Source organism: Lichenostomus cassidix, chromosome Z (genome assembly GCF_008360975.1).
Source record: "Lichenostomus cassidix isolate B80296 chromosome Z, HeHo_3.0, whole genome shotgun sequence".
Taxonomy (NCBI): domain Eukaryota; kingdom Metazoa; phylum Chordata; class Aves; order Passeriformes; family Meliphagidae; genus Lichenostomus; species Lichenostomus cassidix.
The window spans coordinates 67,825,682-67,851,207 of record NC_139511.1 but is presented as its reverse complement, the minus strand read 5'-3'; the positions used below and the strand labels follow the sequence as shown (position 1 = coordinate 67,851,207).

Below are 25,526 nucleotides of genomic sequence, written 5' to 3'. Positions count from 1 at the left end.
ACACAGGTAAAGATAACATTTGTTCTCTGGCCTGGAAAAAGTCCTTTCTCACTAAATCCCAGCTCTCCTCACTCTGACAAAGTACAAATGGCTGCTGCTACCGAACTGCAGCCAATAACTGCAACAAATCTGGGAATGTCCAGCACAGCAGAGCTCTCAGACATCATCTTAAGTGGTCTCCTTGGGAAGTTAGGGCAGAAGTGACTACCATGCTGACCATAAAACCCTGGGTGCCCCCTTCTGCCTCCCTGTCCAGCTCCTGTGGAGATGAAAGGATATTTCTGCTAAACAATCTGAGGTAGTGCTGACACGAAGGATAATTTTTCCAATATTTCTTCAATTTGTACTGTGAAATAATTCTGGAGAGATACTTAAAAAAAAAAATCAGCTAGCCCTATGAAATCAGGGAAAAATTACTGACTATAGGCTACCTTCCAGATATAATAGTTACTACATTTAAATTACCAAAATTGTACAGTATATTTGGTAAATACTACCTGTTCATGCAAACTATTTGCGCTGATTCATTCCAGGAGAGGAAGCTATTTTGAGGCCATAATACTTCACAGCAGAGCTAACACTGTATTTCTGACCACCAGCTCCCTGGTAATTTAGAAATAATGAACACTCATATTTGGGCTCTATATACAAAATTTTTAAGGCTTTTTGGGGGGTTTTCCACAGTTCTCAGGAAGTTAGGAGCCCAAACTACTGTGTATCAGACTTTGGAAAGACACTAAGACACATGAATTCAGCTGTTGCATATTTGTTTAGGTTTTTTTAAAATCTTAGTTATATTTAAGTTTTCTTTTCAAAGCAAAAATGTCTATTTCCAAGAAAACATAAGTACGAAGGACTTCTGATTTTTCTACCAATTACCTTCTGCTTGTTTCAAGGCTTGGAAGGTATTTTTAGTTTTATCTCCCAATGGCCAGTTAGGTATAGCAGACATGAATTTGTCAATTACATGATTTTACCAAATATGAGTCATATTACTACTTGATTGATTACTTTACTTATCCCTTTCTATCACAAGGATACCATGAGAATTCATTAGCTAAGCCTTTGTATAGATCATTAGAGGTGGGAAGTGTGGGATTCTGTTATTACTTCCATTATTACTGAGTGAAGAATATGAAAAGTCAAACAAAACATCGTGTGGTTCAGAGACAAGGATAGAAAATAACACTGGAAAAAAGGAGAAGGTCATCACATCATTCAGAGTAAGACTGAAGGGCAATGATCACACCATTTCAAAAAGAGCTCATCAGAAATAATACCCCTTTGCCTGCTTCCCATTCTTCAGTTTCACACACATTTTTTGGGGGGATGGTGAAGGCAGGCTGTGCATTCTTGTCCTATTTCTAGCACAATCTTTTTGCTCTAAGAAAGTTCCTTCATCTCTCCATACAATTGTTCCTCCTGTAAGAAAAGGACAGTGTTTCCTGCCCTTGAGCACCATCGCAACCTGAAGCAGAAAAAAAGATGTGTGAGAGAAATCCTTACATGTGTTTCTCTTGATCAGCCAACACTGCCACCCTTCCCATGCTTTGGATGGCTTTTCCAGTGCCTCTCCACATGTTCCAAGCATTGGGATGGTGACTGCAGGCTCTTATCTGTTGGGGTGCTGTCCAAGGGCAGGAAACAGTCTGGTAGCATCTTCTGGTCTCCTCAGAAGATAAATATTTGAGCAATAGAAAAGATAGCCAGAAAGAAGGAATGAATCTTTTAAATGGATGGGAAAAAGCTCTAAATGCTGAGGCAAAGGTCATGCCAAGGAAGTATGAGAAGCAAAAGGAAATATGTCCTTTCAGCTAAGGGAGGGAAAAGCTCCTCTCCGTCCCCTTGGATCAGTCTGAGATAATAAGGCTGCTGCCTTCCTGATTAGTGCTCTGTAGCCCCAGCCCAGGCAGGGAAAATCTGCATTTCAAATGGCATATTTTAAAGTACACAATACCCAGGGGCTCTGCTGCTATTGATTTGCCTCTGGTGGGGTCACTGCCTCACTTTCTACAGCTTTATTAACTGGGACCATACACTGGGTCTCTTTCAAAGTGAAAGGATAGTGGATGGGACATTTGTCTTCAGGGGGAGCTTGGGAAGGAGTGGGGTGACTTTCATTGGGAATGCCCTGGAGGTTTTAGAAGGAAGACTGGTGACCCTTACAGGACTTGCTCATCTTCTGTAAATTTCCCTAGAGCCACCCTGGGGGGAAGGAGGTAGGTCTTATGCCATCAGCTTCCCTCAAGGTGACAGAGCTCCTGTCCTCCCACCCTCATGATGCCACAGCACTCAGCCAAGCTCTTACCATCAGCCACTGGGCTGGGCAGGAGCCCCTCTTCTTCCCCCTCAACCCTGCCCCTGAGCAACTCCAACCACAGTGGGAAGGGCATGAATGAGATCTGTGACCTCAGAAGTGTGGCAGGAGGGTTGTCAAGGGTGGAAATGTCCAGGCATTCCTGGGAAATGTTTGAGGTCACCTCTACAGCCAAGGAAAGAAAGCCATTAGGTGGGGCACACAGCTGTGTTCAGGTGTGGGATGCTCTACTCCTCCCAGTTTTATGCTGTGGAGTAGCTCTGAATGCTGCAGTGAGGTCTGTGCCCTCTGGGTCAAGATGTGTAGGGCTCCAGCTCATTTCAACATGCCAGAGGGGTTTCCAGGTCTCTAGGACATCCTGGAGAGTACATCCACAGAGCACTGAGCAGAACAGAAATTGGGTGACTGTTCTCTGCAGGATGCCTGTTGTAGCAGAGGCAGCTGATCTAGTTTACCAAATCACAGGTTAGGACCTTGTTTTTACGGCATTAACCTTCTAACCCAAAGCTAAATTTAACCTCCTAGCTCCTCAAGGTCCTAATTCTTTCTCTATGGCACTATGGCCAGTTTTAAATTACTGTTCCACTGAAATCTGCACATCCTGTACCTTCAGCACACATCAGGAGATCAGGATCATCTAGTTCTTCTCACAAGGAGAGAGAAAACACCTTCTTCTTTCTGAAGCTCTGTAACAGAAGGGTGTGAATCACATTAAACTGCAAAAAGGAACATGCATGTAGCTAAGGCATATTCTGCATTCATGCCCCTTACAGTGCAAATTTGTAATCCCTCCAAATGCACAGGAAGGGACACCCTGAGGTTGCCTGATTTCCAAACTAGGAGGAGCACCTGCCACTGCTAACTCTGAACAGCTCAGAGACATCTATAAGCACGAGGAGGAGTTGCATAAGCCATAGTTAATGTCACAAGTGACTGCCCAGCTCTGCTGAGGAGGTTGTCTTTGGAGCAGTACAGTCATTTGCACTACCACTGACAATGCAGCAACTTTTTACATAGAGCCATGTTTCTCAGAAGCACAGGTGAAAACAAAAAATAAGATTAACACCTTTCTTTTAAAGGGATGTGAACCAAGACCCAAAAACATCTGCTGAGGGCCAGGTAAGGGGTGGGAAAGATTTCCTCTGACTGTGTTGGTAGGTGCAGCTGAAGCAATCACCTGAGGCTCCACATACAGACAATAGGGAGACACAAAGCTGCAATTTGTCTGCCTGGAGTCATTTGGGTACAGAAAGATGAATCTTGGCCTAGATTTCTCTGCCTGTTACCACATCAGCCATAATAAGCAACCAGCTCTCAGGAAATTCCATCTGTATTTAATCCACCAAATCTGACAATAGGAAGTGCCAAAAACATAATCCCCTGCCTGCCCTAGAAGGTCTCTGGTCCAAGTACCAGGCTGATATCTGGCAGCAGGACTGACCATGGCACACTCCTGACCAGCCATACATCACTCTATTTTGAGGTGGGTTTATTCATGCAGCTCTGGCCAGCTTTGGAGAAGTACTGAGAAAAGCCATCCAGGGCCAGACTGGAACTGTCCCCAGCCCTTGAAACTGCATCAAACATCTCAGAGAGATTTGTCTTTGGTCTGCAGAGGTTCTTTCCAAGTCACAGATCTTTGCCATCATTTCTGCAACAAACCAGTTGCATCCTCATCTGTCCCCATGTTGCCTGGAATCAAAAGACAAAAACTTTTCCAAACAATGTTAAAGTGGTAGATAAAAAGCAATTCTTTAATGAAAGATTTCAGATGCACAAATATGGCTATGTGCACATGTGGTACAGGATTTCTACAATTTTTATAAGGTTATTAATTAGTGTATCTAGCAGGTACATCCAGTAAGAGACCAGTTGCCCCCACTACCCACTCTTGGGTCAGCCCATTGGGGTCACTCCAGGGGCTTCTTTGCCCTATTTCTTTTTATGTCTCTAAAGTTCTTGTGTGAAACAGAGCACCCTTGCTAGAAATATTTTTCTTGAAGACTAAACAGAATTTCAAGAACGTGGCATAGTTACTCTTTGAAAGTGTGAAAAAGGGTAAGAAGGTGCTAGAGGCTATAAAACTATGTATTAAAAATCTACAAAGCTACAAATGTATGAAAAATATATTAAAAAAAAAAAATCTTTGGGCATCACCCCGGTAAAAATACCCTGAACAGAAAATGAGATGTGAGTCAGCACACCTAACATTGGAGTCAATCCAGTGTTAAAGATGGATGGATTCCCCTTCTTCCTTCACTTCCTTGGCATACTTTCTAATATCACCTGCTCAGTAACTCTTCTGGAGAATAAACTCAAATGATGCCTAGGAACAAATGTACTCCTTAAAGGAGAATCAATATAGTGCATAAGAGAAAAGACTGTCTAATCACTCCATCAGTAATTGCAAAAAGCAAAATATCACTAATTAAAAAGTATCTTATGCAGGGTATAATAAAAAGGCTAATTAACAATCAAAGGGAAAGCCACCACTTTGACACCAGTCTGCATTAAGCTTCAAAAAATAATAATACTCAAATCCAGTACAACAGGTTTCACCTGTAGATCTGACTATGTGGGAAGATAAGTATCCTGCCTTACATTTTGTTGCTGGAGAAATCAATGCAAGTTTACATAACTTGTTCATGGATATTCAGCAGATCAGTGTCAGAGCACCCTTTACTCTGGACTGTTTACCATGGTGACAGGGAAAGTTTCAGCATTTGAATGAGTACAGTGACTTCAAGATTTCATTTTAGTGTGTACTAACTTAGCTGATATTTCAATATTAAAGTGAACAGAAGGGAACAGTGTGTTCCTTGCCATGACTTTTGAGGTCTGTTTAATGCTGAGAAGCATGTCCCGTGTGCTTAAAGAACAGCATCAGAGGGTGATCTCCTGATGGGAGAGAGAGTAAAATCACAGAGAGCAGCCAACGTTTCCTCCAATTCTGGAGACAGCAAAGACATGACTCACTTCTAAAATCACCACAGAAAAAAAATTTTCTTCACTATTATCATCAAGTCACAGATTACTAGAGGCCAGGGAAGGTACAGAGTGAGGTTTCACTCTCTGTGCATCTTCTTACCCCCACACCTTCTCTAAGCATCCAGCACTGGTCACTACTGGGGGTTGAATACCCAGACAAGCCCACCCTGTCTGGCTCTCTGTACAGCTCCAGAGAAGGAGACAAGAGGCAGCTTCAACAAAACTGTCTTATTCTTCACACCAGGACCCTTTTAAAACCTCTCTGCAGCCATACTGAGCACATGAACTGCACCAGCTGTGTGCTAGGTTCTGAGTGTAACATAATGATAACAATGTCTGTTTTTAATGAAAGAAACATTTCCAGGATTCATAACCATTCACCAGCCTTCTGGTCCAAAATTTTTAGCCCCAAATGCCTGAAAATGTAGCCTGGGTTCCTTATTTCTGATTTTTGTAGGTGCCGTGAAAGAAGCAGCTTTATGACCTGTTTCTAGAAAAAAATTGAGAAAGTCAACCCAGATTAAAATCACAGGAAAGAGGTTTTCTCATTAGACAGTATTAGTCTTGCTAAAGCAGGGGAGCTCCCTTCTCTTCTACAGCTCTTCTGGGGGTATCTGCTTGGTTGTGTTGGAAATAGAAGTTTTGGTAGTGGTTTTGTTTTTCTGGAAGTTTTTCTAGAAGTTTTGGTCGTGGTTTTGTTCAGTACTTAGCAGAAGCCTCCTAGCAGCAAAAGAAAAAGTGATTTTTGTCACTGACAGATGGAAAAAAGTCAGGTTATCCCTAGAGAACTGGCCAAACTTTCTGCTTTGGAGAAGGAATCCCCTCTTCCTACATACACTGGTCTCCCATCAGTAACCACCAGGGCTTTTCCAGAATTTTGATATAAGCAATGAAAGCCACGAAACCTCTCTCCTCAGGTATATCCTGTTTCTTCTGTATAAAGCCTTTTCTCTGCCTTTCTGACCAGAGAAGTACCAAGCAGCTGGTGGGCTGAGTCCAGGTCACAGGAAACCTCCACCCTAGGGAACACAGGGCGGGGTGGGGACCATAAACACTCCAAATTGCAAAGATGTCCCTTCCCTCCAGCCCCTGCAGCGAGAAGAGTGTCCAGGTCTGGGGGGTACCACAGGCATGCTGTGCTGACACCCCCAAAACCTTGGGATGCCTTCCACCCTCACTGGGTGCCCTCCTGGTGCCCCCAGGCTGCCCCGCCAGTGACCGCGTGATATTTTTTCCCTGCTCTCTTTGTTCCAGCTGATGCAGCAGCAAGCGGCGATCATGGCTTCGGTGGCGCAGGGTGGATACCTGAACCCCATGGCAGCCTTTGCTGCAGCCCAGATGCAGCAGATGGCAGCTCTGAACATGAACGGCCTGGCAGCCGCCCCCATGACACCAACCTCAGGTAAGGGGACAGCGGGCTGGAGAGGGGAAAGGGCAGGGAAATCTGGCCACATCCCACAGCACACCTGGCAGCACTTGTTAGCTCTCTGTAGCCAGTGAGGATTGGCTGCTCCTGCCAGGCAACAAGTTCCTTCCCAGAGGAAGGGCCTCAAGTGACCCCAGGGGAGGTTTGGATTGGGTATTAGAAAAAGTTTCTTACTAAAAAGGGTTGTCAAGCACTGTAACAGACTGCCCGGAGCAGTGAATGAGAGGCCATCCCTGAAGTTATTTAAAAGGTGTGTAGATGTGGGACTTTGAGACATGGGCTGGGTTAATGGTTGGCCTTGATGATCTTAGAGGTCTTTTAGAACCTTAACTATTCCATGATTCTGTGACACTTCCTTCTCAGTCTAATCCCATACACAACATCTCTTTATCTCTGAGAACCCTCCAAACGTCACAAAACCACCCGCCAGTGACCTGCACTGGTTTATTGATGCATATATGTGTCAAAGGGGTCAGTGCTGGGACTGTCACAGCCAGGCTGGTCCAAAGACAAACAAAACAGTGTTTGTGGTGAGATGCAATGTCATTAACAAGATGAATATTGCCTTTGGGACATGTAAGCCTTTCCCCCTCCATGAAATAGGACAGAAGGTATTCAAGGAAGACATCTGGTGCTACCTGGAATGAAGGTGTTTGGTGAGGGGGTTTCTAGCTGCTGGGACTGAGACAGGTAGCCAGCAAAGGACTGCCAGGTTCTGGTTAGGCTGTAAGAAGCCCATTCTAGGAGCTGCAGGATATGGTTCAGCAGCAGAGAAATAAGCTGGTCTGGTAGTCATGGACTGACATGTGGCCTAACAGCAGGGAAGTAGGGAAGCAGGAAAAGTGTGGCCAAACCTTGAAAGAAGTGAGGGTCTGGAAAGCTTTGCAATATGCTAGAGTCTGGTAGGGATGCAGAGGACTCAAAAGTACATCCTGAAAGGAATATTTTTAAGGCATGGGATAAAAGAGGGTGGTGTAGGCTGTTCCTGGGAGAGGTACTGGGGATGGGACTGTGCTGACACTTTCTGGCTGTGTCAGAAAGACATGGCATGCCAATACCCTTGTGTGAACCTGGAAGCGCCCAGCTGGCCTGGAGGGGACCAGCTTGACAAAGGTTTGGGGTGAGACATGGAAGGAGGGAGCTTTGTCTGAGCCAGCTGGGGTGTAAGCTGTGCTGAGCAGGGCAGGGTCTGGAACTCCAGAGAAGAGCACTAAGAGAGGAAAGCAGCAGCTTCATTGCTGAATAGAAAGAGGTCTGCACCACCCCTAAAGTGGGAAAGTGTAGTCCGAAAAAAGCACTCAGGAAAGATGGGTGAGAAACCCTGGATGGCAGGGAGTTAAGGCACCGAAGCCAGGCAAGTCTGGGGGCCTTTCCTAATGAACTGAATTATGCCAACCTGCCAAAGAGACTCTCCCCACTTTTTTGCAATCTGTGTCTGGGAACAGTGTCAGCAGCAACTGGATAACATACCTATCTTTGCTTGTAATAGAATATCAGGGGGTCTTAGGGGAGAAAGGAGAGTAAGGAAGACAGACCTCATTCCACATGAACTTATAGAGACCCAAGGAAAAGCACTTGACTCAAAAATCTTATACTGCACATTTCAAAATATATGTTTACACAATGATAAATGTATAAACAAAAAGTCGATGGAGCTACTGCAAATCCAAATAAAAAAGTGGCTTAATTATATGTGCACCCTTTAAACCCACTGCTGGCAAGATTATCATATTTGCATTAGCTAGATTTGTTTTGTGTTGGTGGGAGCAGAGAGAACATCAAACAAAGACTGCCTGGAATTCAAATAGTGTCAGACCCTGGAAAGCTGAATCCAGGCAGTGGTTTGCAATGGACCCACCACAAAAGAGCACAAGCTCTTTTGAATATATATGAATATATTCTTGAAAATGAGTGGGTTCCGTGTCATAGTGTGAAAACACCTGTACAACAGCCAAATTCTGTGCCTACCACGATATGCAGCACATATCCCAGCTCTTTTCTGACATAAACTTTTCCTCTTGTGCTCTGACCAGTGTCTTTCAGAGTCATTGAATCATGGAACAATTTAGCCTGTAAAAGGCCTTTAAGATAATCAAATCTAACCACTAACCCAGCACTGCCAAGCCCACCACTAAACCATGTCCTTCAACACCACATCCTCCTTCAGGGATGGAGACTCCACCACTTCCCTGAGCAGCCTATTCCAGTGTTTGACAGGATGAGAGGACTGTTAAGCTCTCACTGTCAGAATACAGGAGAGGAAACTCATGTTTTTTACATGCTCTCCAGATCACCCATGACTGGTCATTATTGAAAATAAGATGCTGGTTTAGATGATCCCTTGATGTCTTTCATGGCAGATGATTTTGCACTCTCCTAATGACATATTTTCAATCACAGAGCCTATTTGCTTTGGCATTATTGCAGATTTACCTTGAATGAATACCTTCCTTCATGAAAAATCTCTGTGGTGGGTTGTGGAAATGTCCATTGACAATTATTCCTTAGGAGAAATGTTTAGACTTTGAAATTACTCCTTGTATTACTACAACACTCACAAAGCATGTGATAAGATGCATAGAAAATGTTTCACATAATGTCTGAGCAAACAAGCCTACAACACTAGCAGCGATTTCTGAGTAGCCAGGAGATATCTGAAGCCTAACATTAATTCTCCTGCTGGCTTTTGTTAGCGTTCAGAAAGCCAAATGGAAAATGATCATTCTGCTTCATAGCAGGATTTCTAGCCATTGAAGTATATCTTTGTTCTGCCTTGGAAGGAAAATGAAATATTTCAAAGTTCTCAGGAAAAAAAAAACAAAAACCAGGCACTAGAAAAAGTGTTTGGAACATAGGAAAAAATAAAAAGGAAGTGTTTTGATCTCTCCTAAGCAAAATAAAAATTGTGCTAGAAAAAAGGGTTCTGGTAACCCAGAAGTCCTAGAGGCTTTAGAGGTATTGGCTCAGCACAGTTCCTCTGTGCTGGTACCTTCAAACCAGCTAATCCAGCGGTTTTCTTGTGTATCCCACGTCTAGGAAAGTGGGTTCCTGGGGGATGACCATAAGTGCATTCATTGCCATGGGACTTAGGAACTCAGAGTTTTGGATCCAGGCAAATCTAACTGATGAGAGATATTATCCATCTCACCTGGCTTTAGCCATACAAAACTTAGACATCTCATCTGAACAAGTCACCTGCAGTCAAAGGAGTACAATAAGCACTCCCCGTGGGTAATTCAGACCAAGAAAATTTTAACACTGTTTTCTGTCATCTTGACAGTCTTCCATCAAGAGTCACATTTATCTCACACAACAGTCCATAATTGTGAGGCAATTAATTTCGCATTTCTGAGAGTTTGGTTCAGGTTTTACATTTCTCCCACCACTGCTATAATCTGGTTGAAAAGTGGGTCTGGCAGTGGGTCTGCCACTCTGTTATTTGCAGAGAGGGGCTAGAAATTAAATTTAATTTAGGCTTCCTTTCTTCTTCCTCCTCTCCCTCCCTCCTTCCTTCTCTCTCTCCGTGTTGTAAATCTGCACCTGGTGTAGCTACAGCCAGAGATATCAAACGAGCGATGAAATCCACAACTGGCATGCACCACCACCATTTGTTTTCCACAGTGGCATTATGCCAGTTTTACTCCAACTACAGACCTGACCTCTCCAGGGGGGTTCTTTATATGAAGAAAATTAAAGAATTCCAATAAATATGCCTAAACTTCCTTAGACACGCACAAAATAGCAAGCACAAATCCCTTGCTGCAATTTTAGAAAAAAAAATTATTTACATTTTCTATGCAAATAAAGGAGAGATCCAGAAAAGCAACTGAAATTTTAAGTAGCCTTTGTGATTTGCAAGCTGATGGCATATGCTAAGAGCATTGCCTTTGGACTTCAGTTGCCACTGCTGGCTCCCTGTACCTCCACAGAGGACATTTTTAAAGGCCAACACCATTTAAATAAGAAAAGGGGAAGCAGCAGCTTGTCTGCTCAGGGTATAAGAAATGAGCTGAAATACCGCCTTTTTTTTTTTTTTTTTTTTTTTGGGTTACTCAAATCTGAACATAATAAAACATCTCATGCATCCATAGTGGCTTTCTTAAAGAACCAACAACGATTTAAGCAGTTGTTAAAGTGTGTTATTGGACTAAGCCATCATGGAATGCTGCTATGGTGAAGAAAATATCTGCAATTGGTTTAAAACGAGGTCTCTGCAAAAATGGTGCTTTCAATCAGTGGTATATCCTAACACAGAAAGATATTGTTGAAGATAGTTTAACTTCCCACACACACCTCGCAAGAGAAAAATATTATTTCAGGCTCATTGAAAACTCATTTTTGGTCCCTGAAATCATCCTGAACATGTTGCAAGAAGAACAGACTGTCCAGTCATTTTACACAAACATAGGAGGAGACAGTGAAGTAGCAAAGGGATTTAATTCTGTCCCCAGAAATTAAAGAATTCTCTACCAGTGGGTGACAAGATCCCACTCAGAACATAAAGATTAATTTGTTCTTCTGAAATAGCAGCATTACAGTCCCCCACAGGATGCATCTGGGAAGAAGGAAAGAAATATGATTCCATGAAAGGAACAAATCTAGTCCAAACTTTGTCCCCGTTCATTGGGAGACATCTGTTAAAAGTGTATGAAGTCAAGTTTGGGCCAAACAGTGACATTAAAAAAAATGTATCACTGGCTACCTTTAGGCTACAAACAAACTTGACAAGTCTTTTAAAGATCCCTAGTGCTGAGAGAGTTCAGAATGAGTTTGCACATGAAAGGTGTATTCATGAGAGAGTGCAGACAGAGCAGTCCTGGAAATCAGTACACCCACAGAGCTCCAAAGGGAATCTGATAGGAACTGCTCTAGAAAGCTGGGGCTGAGAATTTTTGGAGGTATTTCATGCTTTTCTTGAGTGCTTTCTGACCAGGGGAGCAATGGCAAGTACTCCCTTTATTTGCTCTACAGCTTGAGAGTTTTTTCCATTTCCTGGGGTGGTTTTTTTGGCGCATGATGGTCACAGCTGTTGTGTCAGCAGTTTTCTCCATGAAGTCGTTGTTTCCAGCACTCACCAGCTCTGCCCTTGTGTCTTCCCCATCTGCAGGTGGAAGCACGCCTCCTGGCATAACTGCACCAGCCGTGCCTAGCATCCCATCTCCAATTGGGGTGAATGGTTTCACTGGCCTCCCGCCGCAGGCTAACGGGCAGCCAGCCGCCGAAGCCGTGTTTGCTAATGGCATTCACCCTTATCCAGGTAAGCCAGACCAACCCTGTGCCCACAGCCTGCTCCCTCAGTCCTGGGGATACTGCCCACACCCACAGGCTTTGCCCAATGAGAGCCTGTGGCATAGCTCAGGGTTATTCCCCACCCCACCAGGGCTCCTTATAGCATTGGTGTATTGTGTCTTATGCAGCTACAGTGTTCAATCTGGATGACAAACATCAAGGGCATGTTGGAGGTGGAAAAATTGTGTACTGAATATTTGAGTGCTTATCTGCTGGATAGCATGTCTGGTGAATACGGTCAGGACAACCAGCATGTTTTGCTTCAGCTGAAAATTTACCTGACTCCTGAGCAGTTCATGCTGGCAGATCCCCTCGCAGTACTCCCAAGGGTCTTGCTTCTGGTTAGCCTTGAAGGAGCTGTGCTAAGCCTGTTTGCACCCAGCACTGGTGTCTCCTGCTGGAATTCCCTGCAGCCAGATGCCTCTGGGAGGATGACCCAAAGGGTCCATAAGTCTGCTGACCCAAATGGCTTCCTGTGTGCAGGGAGCAGGTGTTGATCTCCAAAATGCTCACTGCACACAAATCCTGCTGCCTTACCGGGCCTGGAGAGTGAAGCTGAGTTAATGTAGCTTCTGAATGGGCTCAGGGTTACCCTTTGGTGGCACACTGCAGGAGAACTGCTGCTGGGGTTCACACTGTGCCTAGCTTGGACATGCCAGCACTAAAGTGATTTTGCAAGCACTGGCAGTCAGAGATGAATGAGGAGGGTTAAATGATACATATCTGTCCCTCTACCTGTATTTACAAATACACATACAGTCTAAAGCTGTAATCACCAAGAACTCAGGAGTTCATCATTCCTTAATGTGCACCTACATTTTTCAGTGTCCTCAAGATTTGAGATAGCCCTCTCCTCCAATACACTTCCTCTAGAAAGACATTTTTTACCATTGCTGTACACACACTAATGCTAACAATCACAGCAATAAAAATTTAAGTAAATGTTACTAACTGATCCTAATCACCAGCTGCCAAAAGAGTATTTTACCCTGGGGAACAGATAGATTGACCTAGTCTGTTAGGAAATCAAATACTCAGTTAGATGCTCCAGCCAAAAAGCCCAAAAAAAACCCAAGAAAAAATAACTCTTTCAGTATTAGCCAGTCCTGAAAACTCAGAAGATTCATCATCATAGGGGACTTTATGAGCCACAAGGAAGAATATCACGTAAAATAGAAATACCAGAGTCTTACCTAGGTATTGACAAATAATTATGCTCCACCCAACAAACACTTTGCAAACATGTAGTTTGTGTTCAGCTCTAAGCAGAATTAAAATCAAGTGACTTACTGTACTGAAAATTAGGCATGTATATATGTGTTTTAGCAGCTTAAGCACTGGGGAGCTTTTGGAGCCTTTTGAAGGCATCAGAAGATTGCAGGGAGCCCTTAGTATGCTCAGTGAGCTCAACCACACCACCAAGATAGCATTCTGTCTTTAAGGTTATATAAACACGGCCATCTGTTCTACTGTCCATTTATTTCAGTATCTACCTGTTTGCCAGTCAATCATCTTTCTGTTTATTCATCCAGTTCTATGTCTGTCCTTTGTTTTTTAATTTACTTAGGTCCTTTTAGCTAATTTTCCATCATCCTTTACTGTGGGTATGAGAGGAAAGATGTTCTTTCTAGATAAATTTTAATGACTTGGGCTTTTGTTACTACCCCCAACTATCCCCATAATTAAAGAAGCCTTTCAGTTAGGTATCTCATCAATGGTTATATAAAAGTCAATGGCCTTAATCTGATTCTCTCTGAATTTTGGAGAGACTTGCTCAGGCAGCAATTCACAGTAAGTCCCTGCACAAACACCAACAGGCTGACATGCTGAAAGGTGACAGTCATCCTTGCCCCTCTTCACTGCAGGCAGAGAGACTCCCTTCTGCCAGTAAAGCTGACATCCAAATAGCCTGAGCTGTGTAAAGTTTGGATTTATCTCAATGAAACTTCAGCAATATATTTGTCTTTCTCATTGCTCAGCTTCCTCATAACGCGGTGACACTTTAAGTTATGGCAGAGGTGCAAAGGGAACAGTGGCAGGTCAAATGCTCACCTCTCATTTTGCTTTTGTCTGTCCCTGAGACACAGAAAGCAAACCCACATAGCTTACATCATGCCTTTGCTCCATCTAATTGTGTTCCTTCTCATGAGCATTTATGTGCTCTCCAAACCTCTCCTCCTTGCCACGGGCTTTATTCAGTCCTGGAGCTTAGCAGCATAAAAAATAAAAGGATTAGACATTTATATGGGTAATGAGAACATCCACAGCCATATTAGACTGGATAAAAATGTAGATAGGACACAAAACTTCATGCTTTATGATATAAACCAGCCACTAATTGCTTGGGGTTAGAAAGAAATTTTCATCACTGGGCAGCTTGTTCCATCATTGTTCATTATGGGATTTTTCTCGCTCTATAGCATCTCTTACTGCCCTGTGGTTCTGCATGGCTCTGTCTCCAAATGCAAGGGTAGAAATAAAATATTACAGCTGAGCAGGCAATTGCAGCAACACTATAGAGAAGGGAAGATCATGACAGTCCCCATCCAAAGTCAGCAACTTCCAAACAACTTTCTTTTATGGTGTATCTCTCATTCTGAAAGTGGCTAAGACTGCTGCAGTATTATGTACATAATCATAGTCTTGCTATGATTATGACTTGCCATATATTGTTTAAATCCTGAATATTGCTCTCAGATACTCTTTCATAGTACACAAAAAAAACCTCAAATGTGGGTTCACACCATTACAGCCTGTAGCAGAATATTCTTTGTTGCCTGAAAATAGCAAAACAGGACAATGAACACCTATACAGGTATGTCATCCATATCATTCAGACCCAAATAAATTCCTTTAATTGTGCAGTTTGTCTACATGTTCACCTTTCTGACCAGCCATATTATTTCTGATGCTGCATCCAAAGGACTCCAGGATACCACAGTCTTTACAAAAACAGGTCCATACTACATGACTGTGTTTAGTCTGTAATTTTACTCTTTTTTTCTTCTGTCTCCCCCTATGCTCTTTTTTCAAGATTCTCTTTGACTGAATAAGGGACGTATATGGTATCATTTGAGTCAGACTACCAAACCATCCATGGCTCTGTGGCAAAGGCTAGAGCACTGTGAACATCCCTCCTCGCCAGGGCTTTGATCACAGCCCCTGTCCCTGCAGGAATTAGCTTTCTCTGTTAATCTGGTCAGGCTATGGATCTATGCAGTGGCACTAGAAGACCATTCCTTGCAGGCATAACCTTTGCAAGCCAAGGTCTTGATTCTCCAGGATCAGACAGTACATAATGCCTCAGTGCCCTTTTTGCCACAGAGCGAGTAACAAGGCAATAAGTATTTCCCCTTCCACTAGTCTGAGCCCCTTTGGAGATCTGACCTTTTTGTGTATTAATTCCTGCCCTTTAATCTTTCAGTTTGCAGAGCTATTGAACATGGCAATGTGTCACAATATATAGTGGGGACAGAGAGCATAATCTGTTGTGCCATGATCTTGTGAGTCAGTTTGCAGCAGCACAAGAGCGTTTGCCATTTCCACATTAGTCATAGTAGCAGGGATTGCACTCTTCTGCCAAAGCTTCTTAGCCACCCAGAGCCCAGAGCCTCTGTTGTAACCATGTGTGATGTACAATAACAGTGGAGACCATCTGCACTGGCTTCTGCTGTGTCTCACATCATCAAAATTCTGCTCTCTGGTAACAGGTCCTGCCCTACTGAATTGTGTTGTGTCAGACTAGTCAAAATGCTCACTCCAAAGATAAAGCCTCTTTGGGAAGAGAAGGGGAGGGAAAGATGAGAAAAATGTGACACCAAAGATAGAGAAGGGATTGGCTGTCAAAGAATTAGTGAAATGAGAGAACTGGAAGAAGGAACAAAGTAGAGCTCCCAGAAAAGTGAGGAGTGCTCCATAATCTGTCCAGTGATGTGCCCAGAAAGAAGTGGAAACACACCACATAGCATCTTACATCCCCCTTATTCCTCCTGGGCCAAAGAATGACCAGCTTGACCAGAGCCAGGGATGGGCCAGTGGTTCAGGCAGCTTTGTGGAGCCTTAGATGGGGAATGCTCTCACAGGTACCAAGGTCTTCAGCTTCCTCGCAAGGTGAAGCAGAGGTGCAGGCACTGATCTCTTATCTGGTGACCAATGACAGGACCTGAGGGAATGGCCTGACATTGTGTCAGGTTTAGGTTGGATATCAGGAAAAGGTTCTTCACCCAGAGGGTGGCTGGACACTGGAACAGCTCCCCAGGGAAGTGGTCACAGCACCAGCCTGAGAGAGTTCAAGAAGCATTTGGACAATGCTCTCAGGCACAGGGACCCTTGAGATTCTCCTGGGCAGGATTTTGATGATCCTTATGGATTCCTTCAGACTTAGAATATTCTATGTGCATTTGATCTGGATTTAGACTGCTGAGGAAAGAAAAGCTGTGTACGCTCAGCTCCTTGTAACATATTAAAAATGTGTCACTTCATTTGGTATTTTCAGGGACACAGTGGTTCTGTTTCTGACTGCCCACCACTGCCAGGACTAGCACTGTCTCTCCTCTCTGCAGATCTACCCCTTTTGGCACACAGTAGGTACATCTGGGCTAGCAAGACAGCAATCTCCACTTCATACCCTATTCAGGGTCCTGCCCTCCCTGATGAGGCTGAGCTGCCAGTAAAAATGGACAGCCAAACCTTTATGCCCACATTTTTCCAAGCCACCACTGAGACAGGCAGTAAAGGTGTGCCTCACAGAGGAATTTCTGTTCTGTAGCAACTCATGTCTTTACAACTGAACCAAGACCATCAATCCATCTTCCTCTGCTCAACAAGGAGGTACCAGGCAGTCACCAATTTCACCCACTGCCAGCAGACAGACCATTCAGACTCCATTTGTAATTATTACCATTTCCCAAGTTAATTTTGCAGGGGAGGAGCTGCTAGCATGGTGATGCAACAGCCTTATCCATCAGCTTGTCAATTAGCAGTACTGCTGATGGACAGGCTGCTGCTCCAGACCAGTGAATCCCATGTCAGTCCTGATCCTGGCAGGCACCATCCAGTGGCACTGGGCAAGAGCAGGGCTTGCCTAGCTCAGAGAGAGGAAAGGGCTGGATTCCCACACCCCAATGTCTACCCTGATATTTCAGACCTGAAATGTGTCAGACAAGAAGAGTTTAGAGAGGAGGTGAATCGGGAGAACAGAAAAAGAGTGACCTTGCCTGCACCTGTAGAAGGTCCAGGATGAAAACCAAACCCCACAGCATTTGGTCCAGACATGCACTGTGATCTAGAAATGTGCCTGGCTTGTCTGCCCTGAGGCTAAGTTCCTCACTGCAGGAAATTTCTGGCTGTGTGCTGTTTGTCCACCCTAAATCTCCAGGTGAGAGCTTTCCTGTTCATATTTCGTATCAGCAGTTCCGAAACCCCAACACTGAGCACCTGAGACATCATTATGACTAGGAAGCATTTATTTGACCCATTTGTAACAATCTGCCATGTGCCATAAACCATGCTTTACCAGTAAAATAAATAAATGAAGGAATGCACTCGTTAAAAATATAATACCAAGTTGCCATCTTCCGTTGTAGTCTAAGCCACTTTAATGATGCCATTTACTTCCAATGACCATGCTGCAGCTGTAATGAATGAGGTTGTTCAAGACAGCTGTCTGAGCCTTTCCAGAGCAAAACTGCTTTCTCCCCTGATCTGGAAGAAGGTGTAAACCCAAATCAGACTCTCAGCTGATGTTTTCAGTAGCATCTGTGTGAGTTAAGACCTTGAGCTTTGTTTTTAAAGATGACTTAAACTATGCTCCCCCAAAATATGGACTCAGAGTGCCTTAATAGCTTTTAAAACCTGACCCTGGCTTAGGTGATTATGGCCTTAGGCAAAGAGTGGAAAGTCTGGTCCTGACTTTGCTGTTGAATTAGTTTGTCACCTTGACTAGCCATGTCCTGTCTGCATTTCTGAGTCATCTGTGTCTTTCTCACTTTGTTACCTTGGAAGCTCTTCATTGCCAGACAAGTCTGCTATCATGCTTTTTTTCAGCATCCATCTCAGAAGGAACCTGATTAGGGGTAGGGCTTGGATGTGGGACTAAGAAGAAGATAATAAAGATACTCCTGGTTTCCAAGGTTGAACTATATGAATTTTAAAGTAGATCCATAGGCTGACCCAAACAAGGACCTACAATAGCTGGGGATATTACCAGAAGGGCTTTTTCCTACTAACAGGATGAAGCAGAGGGCACAAAAGCCCTCGCTTTCTTTGCTCTTTTGATGTGTAGGGGAAGAGACAGAGGGACAGCATGTTTTTAACTGAGTGGTGTCCACCCCTAAATGGCAAAACGAGACTATAAAACACAGGATCAGCCTCTGTTTTCTGCCAGATCAGCACATTCTTTCTGTTATTGCAGTTATTGTTGTGTCTGAATACCTAATTAATTACAACAGTAAGCGCTGGCTTCTTTAATCACAGCATCAGCTGTCCTAATCAATCTTAATAATATGGAATCTGTACTATGGCACCCATGAATTTTAATCTACATAAATTTCTTAAGACCTCTCGCAAGCTTGTTGTACGAAATGATATAATTATGGATATAGATTAGGGCTGTAGAGAGTGATTTAAATTGGATTTAAGGAGAAGGTGAATAGAGCCCTCCCACTCAGTTATTTATTTATTTTAATCCTGGCCTTCACATAGATTTTTTTTTCCTATCATCACGTTATTATCCCCCCCACTAACTGAACAGCACTGCCTCTCTTTGACTGCCCTCCTCCCCCATCCACCTTCCCAAAAGTTATAGTGACCAAGCTGCAGCTCCTGGGAGAGGTATGGAATGCCTCCAGGACAGTGAGAGGAATGAATGAATGGGGCAGAGCCCAGAGCTGAGCAACCAGCTCATAACATGAGGTTTCAGACCCATTTAGGAAGCATCTCTGCAAAATGGGGTGAAATAGATGGAATTGAGCACGTCAGTCACAAAATGCACAGATAATCAGAAGCAGGGAGTGGAGGGAATATCATATAGAAATAAACTGATTCCTTCCACCAAAGTGCAATCACAAGGTGCCTTAGGGGCCTAAAATGTGCCAGGCTCTACTTTTGTCTTTCAGAAGTACTGGATGCCTCTGGTTTCAGAGAGGAGACCTCTTTTACTTTCTCCTACCTGAGCTGGGACAGGGAGGCTGTCCCATAGTCCACTGAGGGCATTGGAAGGCCCTTTTTGAAGGCTCAGGCAGTAACTATCACCCATTTTCCTCACCAGGCTGCTTACTTCAGTGCAGATCCTCCTGATTTACACCCCTGAATACCACAGCAGACTCCAGCCCTCTGTCCCCTGCAAACATTTCCTCTTGGGGCACCCATATAACAGCTTGTCTTGGACAGACACTGGAGCCAGACTACTGACACCTCAGGAAGGATTCTTTATAGAATATCACTTAAACCAATTTTATTTATTTTTAACAATGTGCTTCATTCTGCCACCTCCATCCATTTCATTCTCTGACAAATGCTAAATGTCAGGCCCAACACTAACTGAATGCCCCTTTAAAAAGTTGGATTTCAATCTAAAGATATATCAGGAGTAAGAAAGTTTCCTGGTATTAATTTTAAAGCACTGGTATTTCATGCTGACTTGGGAAATCATCCTCAGTTTTTGGCATCAGGCAGAGGATTTGGAAAGTGACATTAACGGATCTACTTTCTTTGAAGGACTTGGGAGTCATTTCTTGACTTCTGCCTAATGAATAAGTGCTGCCTTCGTTAAATTTATATTTATGGCCATATAGTAGGTCATTGGCTTGTTTTATGTCTCCAGGTTTATGGAAGGTTATCTGCCATGGTCACCTTGTGGCATCTTGGCCAGGATTGTCTTGCAAAGAGACAATTGTATCTGAGCAGGATTTTTCCCATGGAGATATGGAAATGATCAAATTAATATAGAAGAGATGTCCAGGGATAAGGCTCTTGCCCTGAGCTGCCAAATGAAGTTACTATTAGCATCTGTTTTCACAGTACACCTTTAGTTTGCCCTGGCAAGGCCAGATCCTCAGCTCCTGGAAAGCAGCAAGGCCACAGGGACTTCAGTGGGGCTGACATGATTGATAGTTGTCCTCTGGCCTCTCAGGAGCCTCTCTGCTTTTTCTTCCCTTCACCAGCTGATCCTCAGCATTTACATCACACCACCTTTAATCTCAGAAAGTCTGTATATTGGACATGACACCTCCATGAGTCTGGCCACAAGGAAAGCTGTTTCAGATGTTCTCCCTAGGCACACTTGGACAGAGTCAGTACATCCAAGGTCTTTGGAGGGTCCTACAACTTAGAGACATGCTGACTCTGGTCCAAAAGCCCCTTTAAGGTGCTCTATGATACTGTCTCTCATCTATAGCACTTACCTGCCCTTATTCACCTATTTTCCTTGTGTGACACTGAGGAATTGCACCCCAGCACAGACAGCACACAGAGGAGCTGAGGTGTTTTCCCAGCCCTGTATGCTTGTGTTCAACTAATATTTCCAATATCAAAGACTGGCAATCTGGATGGGGAGAAAGGGTGACTGAGGCAGGGTAGCTCTCCCACTGATGATCTATGTGAAGGCCACCCTGTGAAGTTATGTGTGTCTTATGGGGGAATAAAGCAACCTTACCTGATGATCTCCTTGTGCAGAGACACAGAAATTACACATACTTCCCAATCACTTTGAATTTTAGCACGTGGTGGGCTACAGCCACACCCAACCCCTGTTTGTGTAGGTTGACTCTGAACTGTGATCTCCTCATATATCTGAGCCCTTGATGAACTCCTGATAGGTCATTAGTATGTAAGAGAGCTCACCCTTTACAGCATGGCCACAACTTCCTCAAATGTCTAATCTGTGTCTTGAGATTTCTGGATCAATACCAGCTGCTGGATTCATCCATGCAACATCTGTGAGCACAGGCAGTTATGCCCTTTGCTAGATCTGATTCATCTGGCAGAGTGAGCAGCAGCATGAAGATGTGCTCATGGCTGCCCAAGATGCCTTGGCCCCTTGCCAGGGTGTCCAGCCAGCCCTGGACTCTGGGTCCCTGCATCTTCACAGGCTGTGTTGGCCAGCATGGACACATCCTCTGTGCTGAAGTCACATCTTCATTTGCTGGGTAAACACAGTCTCCAGGCTAAGGAAGGCTAGTTCTGCAGTGAGCAGAGGTCATCATTTTTAAGAGGTGCCAAGTTAAATTCCTGCTGGTTGTGACTCACTACAATTGCTTTTCCCAAATGACCAAGACAGGGTGGGAGAGTGCAAGTAAAACACAGCCCCAAGCCAGGAGTTGTTGCCTCCCCAGAGGTGCTTTCAATTCTCCTTTCAAGAGCATCCAGCAATGGTTGGGTCAGTGTTAGGACTCTCTGTGTTAGAACAGCTACTTTGCACATTCTTTTTCCATGAGGAAATGATTTCCAGGTTGCAGCAGAGCTGACTGAAACCAGGGCAGAGCTTTCCCACTGGCTTGTACATGTTGTGAGCCAAGAGGAAACTCCAAGTGTGACCTGGGCCACAAGGCAGCTTCATGAGAAATACTCAGTTAGATATTACCCTTGGTGGCAAGTCATTAACACTTGGGAAAATAATGAGCTCTGAAAGATTTAGTGGGGAATGGGGAAAGGCTGCATTTAATAGCCTGCTGTCCCAAGCACTTTAAATAAAGTATGTGCCCAGTTCTAATATTTAATCTTAAAGGCAAGCCATGATTCTCAGTGTATATTTCCTAAGCAGAATGTCTTAGTTCTGATGGTCAAAGTATGGCTCCAAAGGCAGGTGAGATACCCACAGGTGGGATAAGGAGAGCAGCTCTGCAGTGAGCCAGGTGGTCGTGGCCAGGAGATAAACTCAGTCATAGCTGGAAGGCTGGGCAGTTCCCACATGTGCCCAGATAAGGCAAGGAATAAAGGAAAGGACCACAGTCAGACAGGTCCTGCTTACTGATTTCTCCTGTATCAGTGAAGTGTCAGCCATTGCTAATTACCAGCAGATCAGAGGGAGAACAAGCATGCCTGAATCAGCCTGCTCTGGAGAATGATGAAATGCTGTATTCCCTGAGCAGCAGAGACAATTTCTTCTTCTATGCAATGAAGGAAGGACAGTGGCCTTTGGGGCAGAGATGGCAGATCCTGTCCTTCATTGCAGTCTGCAAAACCATAGATATAAAGATTTGCTTCTCTCACCACAGGTTCCCTCACCTTTCTCAGGAGGTATCTTCTACCTTACAGGACTTGAAGTGTCTAAGTTACTATGATTCGTTCTCCTAAAGGGGTGACGGAACTGGTGTATTGCTAAACTTTTCATAGCTATTCAGTTTTCTTGTGGAGCAACATGATCAATATTCTTTTTTTTAAGGAAAGCATTTTTGAGCAGAGGTTAAAAAGAATAGACTTTAGTTGGTTTCTTCTTCAAGGAGAAAGGGGTAAATAGAAAAAATTTGTATATTTTCCAAACATTTCCTCCAGTTTCCCAGAACAACTACTCTTTAAAAATATAGTGTAGAATATCTACTATGCCTTCCACTGACCTCCCACTGGTTTTAATGTATTCTCCTCACACCCTTTTGTAAGAAATGAAAATCCTGACAGTAAAACGGTGCTTTCCCATTTCACATACACACATATTGAGGGACTCACCAAAAGTCAGCTAGGAAACCATTCCAACCTAAGAATGCAATCCCACTTATTTCTTCCTGTGACTACCCCAGCCTCTAAGTCCAAGTGAACCAGTAATGTCCATAATGAACAGGAGCTTCCAAGCCTTAGCCAGCTGATTGGGTTTGCCACCTCAAATTTGGTCGTTTCACCACTCCTCCTTGTATTTTGGGAGAAAAGTGCAAGACCTTGCAAGTTTCCATCATGACCAATGGTGATCTTTAAAGTTAAGTTTCAAGCTGGTATTTCTATTTGTGAGAAAACACTTTATCCGTGTTCCTTGGGTGTGTAATACTCACGTATGACAACCTCCCCCACACTTTGCCATACAGTCAGTGTCTTTCCTTGGATAGGTGTATGGCACCAGATTTCCTTCCAAGAGGCCCCCACCTTTGCATCCTCCAAGCCTTGCCTCCAGCCACACCTCTGTGCGGGTAAGAAGGAAAAAAGGTGGGATGGATGTGGGAAAGTGGCAGTTCCCTGAGGGATCATCCTACAAGAGATAGGTTGGAGGGACTGCATAAATGTAGAACTGTGCAGTACCAATAAATACAAATTAAACTCATAACAAGAAGTGAAATATTAGGGCCAAGGTGACATTTGGACTGGAGGTTTAGCCAAGCTTTGCTTTAAATTTTTTATTGATGCAGATAAAGAAAGAGCTTATCCAACACGTTTCTCTCTTTTTTTTCCTCCCTATCAACCAAAGGAGAAAAAGAAAAAAAAAATTCTTAACTAGCTTTGGTTGTATTTGAGCAAGACTTCAAAGTTTCACAAAAATAAACAGTTTTAGTGGGGAGGAATGCACACTTGTAAAGAGAGAAAATACACTTTGAAGCCAGCAAGAGACTGCATGCCTTATGCAGAGATTCACAGCATCCTCCCTGGAGCAGACAAGTGGTGTCCCCCTCCCCTCCATGCAGTTTCTTCTCTCTCACTGGGGGCTGCCTGGCAGCAACACAGTCCTTCGAAGGGATGTGGGGATGACAGGAGCCATTGCTTTGTTCTCTTCTCCTTCCTCCTGCTATGCCCCTGTTGTTTTCTGCTCTGATTGAAAGTTTCATGTGACTGTAGCTGTCACTGAGATCTGAGTTTGCACAGCACCTAGCACAGTGTTAGTCCTGGCTTAAGATGAGGGTTCTTTGGGGTTGATTAGTGCCAAAAATCTGCATGATCAGTGCAGTTCCATAATTTAAGCTTGGGAAATGAGGAGAGAGGTTTATTTGTCCTCTGCTCCAAGGTCTCACAGGGTGATGGCTGGGGGCAGAACCCTCTTAGCCATCCTGGGGGGTTCTGTCCATAGAGTGAGCAAACTGCTCCTCTTCTCAACCCTCAGCCCCTGGGTCTGTCTGTCTCATAACATATATTGATGATAAAAAATAACAGGAGAGTGCCTATCATGTTTTAACCCCTTAATTCCTTGTCTCTCTTGTGTCTCCACAGCACAGAGCCCCACTGCAGCAGACCCCTTGCAGCAAGCCTACGCTGGAGTGCAGCAGTACGCAGGTCGTTAGTATTAACACTTTCTCCCAATAAACCTTTCTCTTCTCTAAAGTCATTACCCACTGAACACGCCTCAGGGGGCTGAGGGAAGGGACAAGCTGTGGGCCACAGACTCCCAGATTCACTTTGCACAAACATCAAGACACCCAGGGTCTTCTCTCACAAAGCAGGCAACCTCCTCCCTTTCCCCCGGGAAAGGATCCCACTGGCCTGCACCTCAGTGAAGTCTCATCAGCAGGACCATGCCTGGTCTCCCTTAGCGCTGTGCCAAATCAGGCCACTGCCTTGGAGGCCACTTTCTAAAGCAGGTCTCCTGAGTGCTGCAGCAAAGAGGGAAGATGGGCAGCCTGACCCTGCAGAGCCACAGCTGCTGTGCCTGGCAGCGTATGGAATGCCTGCACACACCCATTTTCTTAGAGTATGTCTACTGGCCATGCCTGAGTTAGCTAATCTGAGCCTTGCTTAAGAGCTATCCAGACATCCCCTGCTTCCCAGCAGATTCACCACAGCTCCCTGTGGCACAGCTCCACTCGTGTCACACTGTGTGCTGAGCAGCTCCTTTGCAGTTGATGGACTGACACCAGCCAAAGTGACCTGGTGCAGACCACGACCCTGCCGTGTTCAGCCTCCCCTCACGAGGTGTCCATGGCCAACGTTGCGAGGAAGCTGCCACCCCAAAGTCATTATTTCCTGTGGTAACTGGAGCAATCATGGGTTCCCGCTGAGGAATGGCTATTATCTCGTGTCAGCGCTGTATCTGGAAACTTAATTTAATTCTCCATGTAGGGCTTCATTTGCCGGTGTTTTAGTTATTGTCATTTATTGCTTGTGAGGTTTGATAGATGGGAAGCAACTCAACCCTTTGAGCTGTTAATTAACCCCTCTGCACACACATGGCCCCTATCCTCTTCTCTCTGGTCTTGCAGGCGACCCATACTCTGTATTTTTAGCAGCAAGGCACATCATCTACCATCTGTGGTAGTGAATGGCTCCCCTTGTTTGCTTGGTGGGGGAGCTGAGATGGGGAAAATTGCTTAATTGCTGCTCACTGTTTCCCCTGCGTTTGTGTGAGAGTGAGGATGTCTCTACGGGCATGAAAGAAAATGTATATCCGAGAGTGTGTGTACAACTGTGGGCACAGAAGGGGAGAAACACACTTGTGACCTGTTTTTATGAGCATGGGAATTGATCAGGGTGCAAGAGGTGAGGTGGGAAAGGTGTGCACGTGCTCTGAGTGTGGCTGTCAGCATGGGCACCTCTGCACTGAGCTCGTGAGTGAGCGCGTTTGTGTCACCACCTGGAACGGCTGCCCATCTCTGCTGG

The 25,526-nt window shown here is 44.4% G+C and overlaps 1 protein-coding gene across 10 annotated transcripts in view; it reads left to right on the top strand.

Moving 5' to 3' along the window:
* Positions 1 to 25,526, top strand: part of CELF4 (CUGBP Elav-like family member 4) — a 696,490-nt gene that overhangs the window by 617,970 nt on the left and 52,994 nt on the right. For 5 of the 10 annotated variants that reach the window (XR_014846705.1, XM_085042049.1, XM_085042045.1 and 2 more), the window contains exons 7-10: positions 6,560 to 6,707; positions 11,839 to 11,988; positions 23,054 to 23,134; positions 24,144 to 24,209. Coding sequence is in view for 9 of the 10 variants with exons in the window: in XM_085042049.1 (XP_084898175.1) it covers positions 6,560 to 6,707; positions 11,839 to 11,988; positions 23,054 to 23,134; positions 24,144 to 24,209 (445 nt within the window). In the remaining variant the exon portion in view is untranslated. The remainder of the gene's footprint in view (positions 1 to 6,559; positions 6,708 to 11,838; positions 11,989 to 23,053; positions 23,135 to 24,143; positions 24,210 to 25,526) is intronic. The other 5 variants (XM_085042053.1, XM_085042052.1, XM_085042050.1 and 2 more) reach the window with 3 other exon arrangements.